Here is a 15,369-nt window from a genome sequence, read left to right as displayed (position 1 = left end):
ATACTTCCCATGTTTTAAATGTATACGCAAGTGTGTCAGTAAACACAATCTCATAAGTTAAAACGAGTTACCGATTTTTTTTTTTTTTTGTATAGTAAAGAGGAAAATCAGGATTGTTATTAATCTGATTTGACAAACTGGTTTTAAGCAGTTCGAGTCCAGTAGTTCACATTCTAGATTTTGATCAACATTTCGGGATATTTTAAGTACATTATTTGTACATGTGTTCCAAATTTTTGTGAACAACAAGGACAAATAATCTCTCCAAATGTCTTTTGGGTTTCTTTGTGTGTATCTGTTTAGTGTGTTGCTGTCTCACCCTACTGAAATTTCCAGCCTAGAAAAATAATTGTTTTGGCATATCAGTTTACCCTTTTTAGCTGTGACAAAATTATTTACTTTTTCAAAATTCAGTCAAGACTGCTAAAAATCAAAGGATTGATTTGAAATCAAGATAATATTAATCAAACTTAAGGTAGTAATTAAAATGTATTTTTAATTTTCAAAAGTTATCCACGTTTTCTTTAATTTGCAAGAAATGTTGTAGAGGATTAGGACGTGATAAAAGTCAATTGGATAGGAAAGTTGGAAGATGATGGCGTGTTAAAGATCATGGAAAAGGAAAATGGGAGGACATTCATTCATTCAATCATTCGTTCGTTCGTTAATCGTTCGTTCATTCATTCATTCATTCATTCATTCATTCATTCATTTTATTTATCGTTTATATAAATATACAAAATCAATATTGATTTTCATTGCTTTATGGATCTTATATAATTCTTAGTTAACTTTATAGCTTTGGTAAATTAAATATAAAGTTGCTGTTACTTTTGACGATGTATTGATGATTTTTAGTAATTAAGTTGGTTTTATGCTTTATTGCCTTTAAGGGATATTATTTGTTCCCTTAGAGGTTGAAGGGTGCCTTTTGCTGGAAAATTCATGGTCTTTTTGAGCTATAGATAAGCATATTTTTTCCTCGGTAAAAGGGTAGTAAAATGGGTTCACTCTTATACACAACTATACTTGATTGTTCTTCATCTTGTTTCCTTAACTAAAGTAGTGCTGAACTTTGAGAAAGCTCATAATTATCATGTAAAAACTTATTTATAAATATATATATTTATTTTTATTTTCATTGATTTCATTTTTGTACAAGTTTTATGAAAGTCAACAATTTCAAGGTGATCTCCAATTTATATTATTGTTTATCAGATAGTTTTCCTTAAATAATCCGGTCCAATCTGAATGGTTCACCAAAGAATGCGTCAGCAACTGATTTTACCCTAATGGGCCATCATTTTACTATATAGATATAAGAACATGTGGTATGAGTGCCAATGAGACAATGTTTATATCAAGAAAGGAAAATACTAAGAATATGCAAGTTTGTCGAAATTGTCTGGGAATACTAATATAATGATTTATTTATTTAAAAAGAGAGTTAATGAAAAACAGATTCTGTCTTTTTCAACTTTAAACTTTTACTTGTCCAGGGAAACATGAGCAGCTGTTAATGGCTAGCCACGATAGTGTCATTTATACAATATTTACTTACATGTTGAAGATTTGGAGAAGCTACATTTTTTTGTATTTGTATGGATTTCCGAAATGACTGCATTGTAAACAAAAACAAAAATCATCAGACACAAGGCTAATAATTTTATGCGTCATACGCGCTTTTCGGCTACAAATCACTCCTCAGTGACACTCAAATCAAAAAAGGTGAAAAGGCAAAATAAAGTACAAAGCTGAAGAGCATTGAGGACCCGTAATTCGGAAAGGTTTTGTCAAATACAGCTACGGTGAACTTCTATTCCACTCTAGTGACAATGTTTCTTTTCGGATACACACCAGAATTTAAAATTAGTAGAGGAACACCCTATAGGTGCACAATTTTGATTGTTAAGTGCGATATGGTTTTTGAGAAGCTGAATGTGGATATTTCTTGGCCTTATTATGTTCCACTGTGGTAGTCATATCTTATTTGAGGGTGGCATTCAAAATCGCAAATACTTATATAGGATCACCCCAGTTACATTGTGTTTAAATATGCGAGACAACTTCTGAGAAGGAACTTTGTATATGTATTTCTCATATGTTAAACTGTGTCCAGTGGTGTTGGCCATCTTGAATTTGGATTGGCTACAAACTCAAAATTGGTATAAGGCTATCTATGGACCATTTCTACAATATTTTAGATAAATATCCAAAGAAATTCCTCAGAAGATCTTTGCAATTTCAGGTAATCAGAATACATTTTTACCCTTGCAACCATTATAAATTTCAGATCAACACCAAAAATATGATTTTGTGAAGTACCGTCGGCAGAAGATTTAAATAGGAAAAGTTTTCAAACGATTTATCAGTTTTACTTTTACTTTTAATAAATTGATAAATTCATTTGATTTTTCCATGATTACAGATTTCTTCGGGAGAAAAAAGGAAATATGAAACAGAAAAAATTAATATCATGACTATAGCATTTGACTGAATTCGAAATGCAAAACATTGTTGCATAATCAATTTTGTTCGAAATTTTTTGTTTTGTGAAGAAAGATATTATAACTAATGAATCTTGAAGGAAAGTGTAGATGAAAATAGGAGCATGCAGTTTTTACATCATGGAATAAAAATAAGGCAGTGTTGTTATGACCACAAATTTAGACTAAGAAAATAAGTTCAATTTTAGAAGTCAGTTAGGCCTTGTGAGTTTCGTCTTTTTACAAAAATATTATCTATAAATGAATGACCATTTGTACTTGGGACTCTTTAGTAGGCAGTATAGATGGTTACAAAAATGTGTCAAAAATACCTGACATTATACATGTATTGCAATAAGCATTTTTTGTGTATTTAATTATGCTTTCCTTTATTTGGCTGTCTGGCAGGCAATGAATTTTAGGTTCAAATGGAAATAAAATACTTTAATCGCTCCGAACAGTTAAGGTAAATTGCTTCAGTAGTACCATGTGCTGACAGTTGTTAAAGAGATTTATATATAGATTATGCAAAATGTTTCAATCCTCCTACCCTACAGTTCATATCATGTACATGTAGATATGGATGGTCTGTTTTCAAATCTTAATTCCATAGAAAATGTATATGCATAACAATAAACTGAGCTCAATGCAAAGAACCTTAAAACTATACTTAGACAGAGAGCTTAATCCAGTGATATACTTTGTAATACTGGCCACAATCATTATACAATGTAACTTGAATTATCACTGTCTGTTACCAAACTGCATTTAGATCATGAAAAATTGGTATTTTAACGCCACTTCAAAGTGCACTTGGGCTATTTCGTGGCGGCCAGTTTTTATTGGCGGAGGAAATCGGAGTGCCCATGAGAAAACCACCGACCTTCGATAGGAAAACAATTCTAGTCAATTAAGATAAGAATGCACCCGCACGAGCAGGATTCGAACTCACAACCTCGGTGTTAAATGGCTAGTGATTACAGTAATAGCTACTTAGACCACACGGCCACCGAGGCCCCTTAAAATGGTAAATACACAAGATGACAAGAAACTCCTCATAAATACCAGGAGTAAGCTTTTGTACGCCAGACGCGCGTATTGTCAGTGACGCTCGAATAAAAAAAGTTGAAAAAGCCAAATCAAATACGAAGTTGAAGAGCATTGAAGACTTAAAATTCCGAAAGGTTTTGCCAAATACAACTAAGGTCATCTATACCTGGGGAAGAAAATCCTTAGAATTTCGAAAAATTCTAAGTTTTGTTCATACATTGTAGTTAATTTATAATTATGACCATATCAATGATAACGAATGTCAACACAGTAGTGCTGACTACTGAGCTGAAGATACCTATGAGAAACCTCCACCAACACTTGAATCGACCCACACACAATTCTACTATTAAAATATTTAAGTTTTCTGTAGATCAAGGTTATATTCAATTTTAATATAGATTTCTTTCGTTTGGACAAACAAAGCCACGATAATATATTCCTATCCCCTTCGCAAGGAGTGTCAAAATTTTCAAATTTATTCTACATATAACATTTTATAATTATTATGAGGTCAACTGATTTAAGCTTACTTACTTGTTCATCATTTTCTAATTTTCTACATATGCTTGCTGGTAATTCCAGTTTAATATCCTGAAACATGTGAAATAAATGATGACATTTCATAAATTATTGTTATTTGCATTGCATTCACTTTCCTTTGTAAAACATTTTAACTGATGTGCTGTATAAAAGCTTCTGCGCTTGAAAGAAGCTTTACAGACATTACATTCGATTTAGCGATTGTTGTGTTGCTCTGTTATATGTCTTTTAACACTCCTTTTTGAACAAAACGATTTATTACATATACAGCATACAGACAAGCAAGATGGCGGGCAGGTAGGAGTCGTGAGAAAACTCAGGTGTACACAATGGTGATTACTGTTGATTTTGGACAAGTAAAGGATAAATCAATAATGGGAAACAGTAGTGATTAGATTCAATATAATGAAACTAGTAAATTTATGTGGTGATTTCAATGGAAACAAGTAAAAAAAGGAATCGAAGTGGCACAAGTACCCCGTCCCCAGCTACGAGACCTACAAAAATGGCGGCAACCGCAAATGCAACGACAACACAACTCACAACTCCTCAAAATGACTTTACGATTTGTGGAGCATATAGTGCTGCTCATCAGGCATAATGTGGTCAAGGCATTCATGATTCTCCATATAGTCCGTCTACAGTACCTATTCAAATGCAGGCCCCTCATCCGACACCAGCTAATGTACAGACAGACACCTTTTCAACCGGCACTCCTCCCACAACAACTATCATTCTCGCAGTCTCCACCTATGCCATTTTATGAACGTCTAGACAGATTCATGGTTGAAGTCAACGAAAAACTGTCCAAATTAAACATTCTAGATGACTTATGTAACCGAATGTTGAGTACTGAAAGTCACTGTAAGTCACTTGACAAAGACATTGGAGATATTAAGAGTCAATTTACAACTATTAAGTAAACTCAAGTATGGAAAATTACGGGAAACAGACAAATGAATTTCGAGATAGACTTGCTCGTGTCGAATATGAAAATCAGCAAATAAGTCAGGAGAACAATGCATTGAGGGAGAGAGTGGTTGAGTCTCAAACAAGATCAATGAGGGACAATTTAATTTTCAAAGGCATAGCTGACGTTGAAAATTATAACGAACTAGAGACGCTGAAGCTAAAGTCAAAGAATTCATGGGTGAAGTGCTAAAAATTAAGGATAACATCAACTTCCATGTAGTCCATAGGCTTAAGCCAAAAACAGATGGTACTCCCAGAAGTATTGTTGCCAAATTCAAGGCGCAAGGACAGGGACAGAGTTCTTGTAATCGCCAGAGACAAGTTACGAGAAAATCCTAGATATTCTGTCTATGAGCAATTTCCCTTCGAAGTAGCCGACAGACGAAGACAACTGATACCAATTCTGAAAGACGCAAGAAGTAAGAACCACCATGCTGTCTTACGGGACGATAAACTTTACATCGACTATAAGCGGTACTACCCCCATCCCCCCTAGATCGGAAAACCGTGATAGGATAAGAAGTTAGGGGTACAGTACAGGAGGACAACCATGCAATGTGAATGACTTGAAATGTTGCTTATTAAACATTTGTGGTATAAAATCTAAATTGTTATGTCCAGAGTTTGTTGATCTTATAAACAAAAATGATATTCTTTTATTTGTAGAAACTAAACTAACTGAATTTTATATTCTTGATCTGCCTTTGTTCGTAAAACTAAAAACAGAAACAAATTCCAAGAAGCGTCAGGTGGTATAGCAATTGTTTACAAAAAATATTTGAAAAGTATATTACAGTTCATGAAACTGACTGTCAATTTGTTTATTGGATGCAGATTTCAAAATTGCTTTTTAATCTAAAGACAGATATTTTATTGGGTTGCATATACATACCACCTGAAAATACTAAGTACTCAAATGTTGAAGCGTTTGACGAAATTGAAAATGAACTGATGTTATTTTTGAAAAAAGAAAAACTAGAATATGGTTTGATTGGTGATTTTAATTCCAAAACTAGTGTGTAATCTGATTACATTATTCCAGATGACAGTATTATAGATATTTTGAATCTTGATGAAAATAAAAATTGTATAGAAAAAATGCATCTTCAATTTTGCAAAAAAATACTGAAAATAAGAAACACCACACCTAACTACATGGTTTATGGTGAAGCTGGGAGATATCCTTTAGAAATTGTAATGAAACAAAAAATGTTGTCTTTTTGGAATAATTCATTGATAAATGATCATAAATTATCAACAATTATGTAAGAAGTAATGTTTGAATTACATAAAACTATATGGATAAAAACCAGCTTAAATTAAATATAAGACAAAGACTAACCGATCAATTCATTCAGCATTGGGTATTTCAGATTCAAAATTCTTCAAGGGGAGAATTCTATTCTCTATTCAAAAACAAGTTTGAATTGGAAAAATATTTGATGAATCTCGAGGGACATGAAAGGGTATTCATTACTAAATTCAGATTTGCAAATATTAGATTTCCTATAGAAACTGGAAGATGGGCCGGGATACCTAAAGAGAATATAATTTGTAACCTTTGCAAAAACGGAATCGGGAATGAATTTCATTATTTATTCCAATGTGTATTTCCACCATTTGTAAAACTTAGAAAAACATATGTACCTAGTTACTATAGTAAAAATCCAAGTCAGATAAAAATGAAAAATATGTTATCTTTATGTCATGTTCGACTATACAAAAACCTGTCATTGTTCCTGAAAAAAATCTCGAAGTATTTTTAGAAAAACCATGTATCAGATTGAATTTCAATAGTGTGTTGACGCATGATATCATATGTTCGATTTTACTGTATTTTCTCTGTACTTTGTCAGTCTTGCCTGCCATCATTTATGTATACAATGTTAGTTTATTGTCCTCTTGTACACTTTTAAAATGTGTCTGAGGTTAAATAAAGAATTTGAATTGAATTGAATTATTTTTTAGCAATCTGCCATCTGCTCCACTATTAAACGCACTTTTACAACGGCATTCAAGTAAAATTCAGTCGAAGTTGAAAATAAATGTTCGATAAAATATATAGCAGTATAGCTAGATGCATAGTTCATGTCTTTGGGTGAATGAACAACATATTAAAAAAAATCTTTATTTTCTGGCGATCCTGAAATTTAAAAAACCTTTGCATCAGAAATGTTGGCTTGGGAAAATGTATCAGAAATGTTGCATCAGAAAACCTGTAACCATTGCATTCGGAAATGTCATGACTTTTTATACATTTAACGTATTTGCATTCGGAAATTTCATGACTTTTGATACCTTAAACGTTTATTTAATTAGTATAGCTATATATAATATATATAAAATATATATAATAATATAATATAATAATTTATTTATCTATTTATTTATTCATTTATTTATTGAATTATTGATCATTGATTGATTTATTGATTGGTCAATTTTTTGATTGATTGATTGATTAATTAATTAATTAATTAATTAATTTATTTATTGGAAAACAATTAATTTAAATCATAAATGACGAAAGCGTTACTTACTAGCAGACTACCAATATTCATTGTCAGTAGATGATTAATATAAGTAGATATCTTATACCACCATACTACATTTAACATGTTTTAAAAATATTCATATACATATGAAGTTAAGAAGATTAACAGGATTGTTATTAATCTGATTTTTTTGACAAATGGTTTAAGTAGTTCGTATACAATGTAGGTCACTATATTTTAATCAACATCCAAAAGAAAAAATATATCTTTAAGTTCATGAGTACTTTGTACCCTATCAACAACACTCTGTTTTACTATTTCTTTGTTGCATGTCTTTAATTTTAGTATAATATTAATTGTTTCTTCCAAAGAAGAAGCGTTAATGTCATATTTTTATAAGTTGAATGTAAACATAAATTTATCGAAACATAAAAGTAAACAATAACAAGACCAGTCTTATGAAAACTAAGAAATTGATATGAGCCTTGCATTTTACTAACTAACATAAAGCAACTTATGAACTGTGAATTTGTTGTTAAAATTAAGTAAATAATCCCAATACCTTAGTAACAAATACTTGGAAAGTTATACCCGTGAGACGAAGCGTTATTTGCAAAACGCATATTTTGAAGCATTCTTCACTGAAAATTTGGAGAATATCCTATAAGTGTAAATAAATGCAACTATTGTTCAAATAATATAAATATAGTTATTAATCCAATGCTGACCAAGGTTAAGATGGTATTTCACGTCGATTGTTATTCTTGTAGTAATTAATCGTGCCAAATCTTTAGGGTAGAAATTAGACTGGATTTTATTTATATTAGAAACAAACTATGTCTTTTAATTTAACACAATGAATAAAGACGACTAATTAAAGTATAGCACAAAATTTTAATCTGACATAATTACAGTTAATCTTTGTATAAAAATGTGCTAAACGTCTTATTTCTCCAAACAAGAAAAATTCGTCTGTAACGCCACCATGCTCATTATGGGAACAGGTAATTCATTTTATTTGTGTTAAGAAAAAGGAAAGAAAAAAAGAAAAAAAAAAAGAAAAGAAAGAGGCAAACAGGTTTTATATTAACAAATCATATTTTAATGGATATTCTAGTGGACACTAATAATTCAAGATGAATGATAATCCACAACTGAAATAAATAAACTTTTATAATATTTCTATCTTAATGTAAATAGATTTGATTTTTGGTGTTTTAACGCCACTTTTAAGCACCGCTTTTGGGCTATTTCGTGGCGGCCAGTTTTTATTGGTGGAGGAAGCCGGAGCGCCCGGAGAAAACCACCGACCTTCGATAGGAAAACTGACAATCCTAGTCAATTAAGATTGGAGTCGAGTGCACCCGCACGAGCGGGGTTCGAACTCACAACCTCAGTGTTGACTGGCTAGTGATTACAGTAGTAACTACTTAGACCACTCGGCCACCGAGGCCCCTAATGTAAATAGATAAACTGATTAGTTTTATGTCATGTAGGCATAATTAGTCCACGATAGATCAAGGAATAGCACAAATTTCAAACGCAGTTATGTCAGCTAAGCAGTTCCTGCTGAACAAGTACTGTTAACTGACACTATAATAAAATAAATTTATTATTATTATTATTTGTTAACATATGTTAACTAATTAGTTTCTCCCAATTGGACACAAATTAAACGGGCAAATTGTGCCAGATTATTCCTTTTAATTAATGTGAAAGGGACATACTTCGCCCTAGTGTTCAATTAAATTTTGGAGAGAAAAAAAAAAACACATTTTTGTTTGATAGTGATTTATTTATTTTAGATTCAGGATTCAGGATTCAATATTTCATTATAGTCTCACCACATACAAACATAAAACGAGATTCACAGAAATAAACATAAAACATTAAAACATTTGCATTGTATGCACCAATCTTAAAAAGATGTATGAGAGACTTTTAAGACACAATTTATACATATAAACATATTTTTACACATTTACATTTAAAATTTACAGTGTCCATCTATATTAAATGAGAGTAAAACATTTGTTTCTTTAAGAACTAGTGAAATAAAATACCGTTCATTCTCAATAAAATATTGTTGCAGGTTTTGGCAACTATAGCAGCAACATTGTCGTTATTAAATAAAAATATAATTTTTTTACTATCTGATAGTAGGTTAAAATATGTAGGCTTTGATCTGCCGTCGTGAAGTCGAGTTGCCGAGATAATTAAGTCGACTTGTCGAGATAATTATCTGAACAAGTCGACTTACGTTTTGCATTAAGTCGACTTAATCACATCTTATATCGACTTGCCGAGATATTTATCACGACAAGTCGACATAATTATCTCGACAAGTCGACTTAGAATATCTCGGCAACTCGTCCTGAAGTCGAGATGAATGCCCACATCTGCCGCCGTGAAGTCGAGTTGCCGAGAAAATTAAGTCGACTTGCCAAGATAACTATCTCAACAAGTCGACTTACGTTTTGCGTTAAGTCGACTTAATCACATCTCATGTCCACTTGCCGAGGTAATTATCACGACAAGACGACATAAGATGTGATTAAGTCGACTTAATGCAAAACGTTAGTCGACTTGTTGAGGTAATTATCTCGGCAAGTCGACTTAATTATCTCGACAACACGACAACACGACGGCAGATGTGGGCATTCATCTCTACGGAAGCGTAAAGGTATCTTTTTTTTTGTTGTTGTTGCTATTGACTTGTTGCGTTATATCATACTTATCGATATATTTTATGTCGAATTGTGTGGCGATACCGCAATAAATTATGAAAAATATTGCGAAATATTGTGTTATATCAAAACAATTCGATATAACAAACATTGACTTGAAGTAGATTTCGATATATTTATGTCGATACAAATTATAATCGAATTTAATTATATCGATTAAAAGTGACAATCAATTTTGTAAATATATTTATCTCAATATTTCGAGATGAATACCGTTATATGTTTCTTATAGTACGATATATCGATATACTAGAAAATGATTTGTAGCGTTATTTTGACATATATCGATTTTAATATATAGAATGATTGACACCAGCGCGCTTGATACGGTGCTTTTGGTCCGGGATTTCCTTTTTGTCCTCTTTTGCCTTTTGTCTGATAATTTTGCTTTTTGTCCGACACTTTTACTTTTTGTTCCTTGCTTTTGGTCCGTTTTGCTTTTTGTCAGATAAGTTTGCTTTTCGCCCGACACTTTTGCTTTTTGTCCGTTGCTTTCGGTCCGTTTTGCTTTTTACGGACCGAAAGCAACGAAAAAAAAGCAAAAGTGTCGGATAAAAAGCAAAATTATCGGACAAAAAGCGAATCCCGGACCAAAAGCACCGTATCAAGCCCGCCGGTGTCAAACATTCTATATATTAAATCGATATACATGTATGTCGAAATAACGCAACAAATCATTTCTAGTATATCGATATATCGTAATATAAGAAACATATAACGGTATTGTTTTCGAAGTATTAAGATAAATATATTTATAAAATTGATTGTCATTTTAATCGATATAATCAAATTCGATTATGATTTGTATCGACATAAATATATCGACATCTACTTCAAGTCAATATTTTTTATATCGTATTGTTTTGATATAACACAATATTTCGCAATATTTTTCATAACTTATTGCGGTATCGCCACACAAGCGACATAAAATATATCGATAAGTATGATATAACGCAACAATTCGATAGTAACAACAACAAAAAAAGATACCTAACGCTTCCGTACATCTCTACTTTAGGACGAGTTGCCGAGATATTCTAAGTCGACTTGTCGAGATAATTATGTCGACCTGTCGTGATAAATATCTCGGCAAGTTGACATAAGATGTGATTAAGTCGACTTAATGCAAAACGTAGGTCGACTTGTTGAGATAATTATCTCGGCAAGTCGACTTAATTATCTCGGCAACTCGACTTCAAGACGACAGATCAAAGCCTCCATATTAAAACATTCATTAAAATGTATAGCTTCATGTATCATGATTTGTCTTAAATCTACATATAATGGGCATTTTGAAATGACATGAAGTTCATCTTCAATAGTAGAGCTACAGTTAAAACATGTCCTCTCGTGGACTTCTTTTCTTTCATACCTTCCAGTTTCTATTTTTAGTGGAGCTACCCCACATCTAAATCTTGCAAACTCACTTCTGTTTTCAATTGACAGAATATTTTTCAAATAATTTTCAGTACAATAATTATTTTTAAACAATTTGTAAGTCCTCATTTACTTCCCTCTGCATACGCAGCAACTCTTGTACACCAGTTTGACTTAAACTTATTAAATACATCTTCCTCAATTTGTTTAATACTATTTTTGTTCAATACATTTAATTCAAAATTACAATATTGCTCATAATTATACAATTTTAACATCTCTATAACTCTAAAGCTCCAATTCTTAATTTTAGTATTGCACTTTCGTATGGACCATTTAAAAATCTTAAAATTTATCCTGTGTGGGTCCATTATGGAACACCTAGCCCAATGTCCATTGTTTAACGCATGGTGGTTTAACGCATGGTGGTTTCCAGCCCATATCACCAGCTATGGCATCATTTGGTCCGGTTTTAAAATTTACAGAGCTTATCATTCATTAAATAAAACCTCCTGAATATTAGTATTAGTTAAACCACCCTTTATAAAAAATACTAAGAATCTGAATGATAATATATGCATAATAGAAATATCTATACATTATTTTAAAAGTTTCTCTTTTCTCATTTTTTGTTTGTTACATGATTCACTTGAACCTCAGTTTAAACCCAATGTAAGCATTATATGGTGGATAGCTTCTGTGACTAAGATTTGAACCTTAATCAAGGATTTCACTTAAGGTAATAATATATGCATAATAGAAATATCTATACATTATTTTAAAAGTTTCTCTTTTCTCATTTTTTGTTTGTTACATGATTCACTTGAACCTCAGTTTAAACCCAATGTAAGCATTATATGGTGGATAGCTTCTGTGACTAAGATTTGAACCTTAATCAAGGATTTCACTTAAGGTAATAATATATGCAGAAACAGAGATACGTACCACATAAAAATGTTCCCTTGTATCAACTAACATTGTAGTTTCCGTTTCAATACAGTTAACTTGTAATCCTTTTCACAGGTGTCGGGTCTGCAGCGACTCTGCTACTTGTGTGCATAGCCATGATGATGGATGTCTCTGAATCAGGAGGTTGGTTGATAATAGCAGTAGTTTGTGAACTTAGTTCGTTAATTATATCTTTATGAGAAAACTTCATATGGTATGAGTCATCAATACTCTCCAACTTCATACTTTAATTTGCCTTTGTAACTTTTTTTAATTCGAGCGTCACTGGTGAGTCTTTAAAAGACGAAACTCGTGTCTGGCGTACACACTGTTAAGCCTGGTGTCTATGATGAGTTTATTTACCGGCTATCATAACTAAAGATGCAGTAGGTAACACAGATCAAAATATGCTGTACACTATGCCAAAATTAACTGCAGACACAAATCTAATGTATGCTATAATAATCTAACTGACGTAATGTTTATTCGGATGACATTAAGACACAGAGGGTCGAAAAGGATAACTACAAAAAGAGACAGGTTCTAGGCACTGTCTGATCAATGACTAAAGAAATCAATGAATATTAGCAATCCTATTGGACACAGTCAAACAAACACCTTCCCTCGAAAACAAGACTAGAGAAGTCTAAGTGTCGATGATTCTATACTCATGTGAGTCATGCTTGGGTATATAGTATGCGGTGGTTGTCCGTTTTGCTTAAAATCTACAGTGTAGACCTTTTTATTCCAACACTGTCGTTTTAGGTTGTTTGATTAGTTGGAAATATTTACCGGAAATAATTTAAAAAGCAACACATCATACTTTTTCTTAATCTTACCATGCTCCCATCTTAATATGTTACATTCAGGAGTCGGTTTCACAAAAATACTTACGACTAAGATTGATCTCAAGTCATGAACAATTCAGTATACTTACGATCAATCTTAGTCGTAATTTTTTTTGTGAAACCGACTCCTGGTATTTTATAAAGTCGCTCATATGTTGTGCTGTTACACCGCTGGCCCAGGTTAGGGGAGGGTTGGGTGCCAGCACACACGTTTAACCCTGCCACATTCTTATATGTGCCTGTCCCAAGTCAGGAGCCTGTAACTCAGTGGTTGCCGTTTGTTGCTGTATATAATGTTTGTTTTTCGTTCATTGTTTTGTACATAAATCAGGCCGTTAGATTTCTCATTTGAATTGTATCACATTTGTTATATCGGGGCCTTTTATAGCTAGCTATACGATATGGGTTTTACTCAGTGCCAAAGGCCATACGGTGACTTATAGTTGCTAATTTCTGCGTCATTTGATCTCTGGTGGAGAGTTGTCTCATTGGCAACATACCACATCTTCTTATTTTGATATTGATTATTTTTTATATACCTAAATAGTTTTTGACAATTTTTTATTTTTTAATTATAAAAAAATGTATAAAGAACATTTATAACCAAAACCAACAATCTGTTGGAAGTACAGTTGTATTATATTTCTTTGTCTCTCTGGTACACTTTATTTCATTTCACGAGTGGCATCAAACATGTAAAACCTAATTTGCAAATGTGTATCAAAATGCCCGGATCTTCAACATTTACCGCCAAATTACTTTACAAATAGTATAAAAAAAATAATGAACTCCAAGGCTAATTAAAAAAGGGGGAAGTCCATAAAAACTGACAAAATCAAACGCTATCAATAAACGGAACAAGTGTAAAACAACTGTCATATTCCTGATTTTGTACAGGCATTTTCCAAAGAAAATGGTGTGTTAACCTGGTTTTATAGCTAGCTAAACCTCCCACTTGTATGGCAGTTGTTTATAGTTCCGTTATATTGAAAAAAATTGGGTGAGCAACCCCAAAAGACATTAGACAATAATTGGGACACAGTAGCCAAAACTGTGTAAACATACATCACAGACATACAACACAACTGACTAAAAAATTCAAACAAACACAAATAAATCTAACAAAGACGCCAACTAAAAAGATGTAGACAGTAAAAGTTTGACAACTTGTGACGTCAACAAAATTATTTTTTTGTCGTTGATAGTACATACTACGGAAGCCGATAAGGGCCATTAAAAAAAAAATGATGTCGTAATTACGACATCACTATGTCGTAATAACGACATCGATATATATATATAGAAGAATATGTATTATGATTGCCAAGAGACTTAATGACACAGAAATTCACAACTATAGGTCATCATAATGCCCTCAATAATGAGAAAAGCCCCCGCATAGTCAGCTATAAAAGAGGGACGAAAGATACCAGAGGGAGAGTCCCCGACATGACAGCTGTTTAATAATTTAATTCAAACGAGTGAAAATAACGGTTTTAATAATGTACAAACAAAGACCGAAAAACGAATATGTAACACAGCAACAAATGACAACCACTGAATTACAGACTCCTGACCGCTATGTGATAATAACGGCAACCTTATAGTTTAACTTTTCACTTTTTTGATGCGATAGGCATTTCAAAATGGTTGTCAGTAAAGGCAAAGTTTGTAGCGGAAACAAATTCATCTTTTTTTTTTTAGAATAATGAATACTATATGCAATCAAGCTTAATTAAAGTTATTCACTAGCACCTCAGACTTGCACATACTAGAACTTTATTTATAATCAAGTCAAATGAGACCCAGTTGAATAGGGGAGCAATTCAAGCTCCTAGGAGCCTCTAATTATGTTTGGCATGTACAGATTTGTGTAAATTATGAAGTCCTGCATTTCCAT

The 15,369-nt window shown here is 32.4% G+C and overlaps 1 protein-coding gene across 1 annotated transcript in view; it reads left to right on the top strand.

Moving 5' to 3' along the window:
- Positions 1 to 8,521: 8,521 nt before the first annotated feature.
- The window catches only part of LOC127709121 (SCO-spondin-like), a 28,168-nt gene continuing 21,320 nt past the window's right edge, over positions 8,522 to 15,369 (top strand). The window contains exons 1-2 of the mRNA XM_052214472.1: positions 8,522 to 8,550; positions 12,697 to 12,765. Coding sequence (XP_052070432.1) covers positions 8,532 to 8,550; positions 12,697 to 12,765 — 88 coding nt within the window. The 5' untranslated portion in view covers positions 8,522 to 8,531. The remainder of the gene's footprint in view (positions 8,551 to 12,696; positions 12,766 to 15,369) is intronic.

Source organism: Mytilus californianus, unplaced genomic scaffold (genome assembly GCF_021869535.1).
Source record: "Mytilus californianus isolate M0D057914Y unplaced genomic scaffold, xbMytCali1.0.p SCAF_7, whole genome shotgun sequence".
NCBI lineage: Eukaryota > Metazoa > Mollusca > Bivalvia > Mytilida > Mytilidae > Mytilus > Mytilus californianus.
This window is presented reverse-complemented; position numbering and strand designations above follow the sequence as displayed.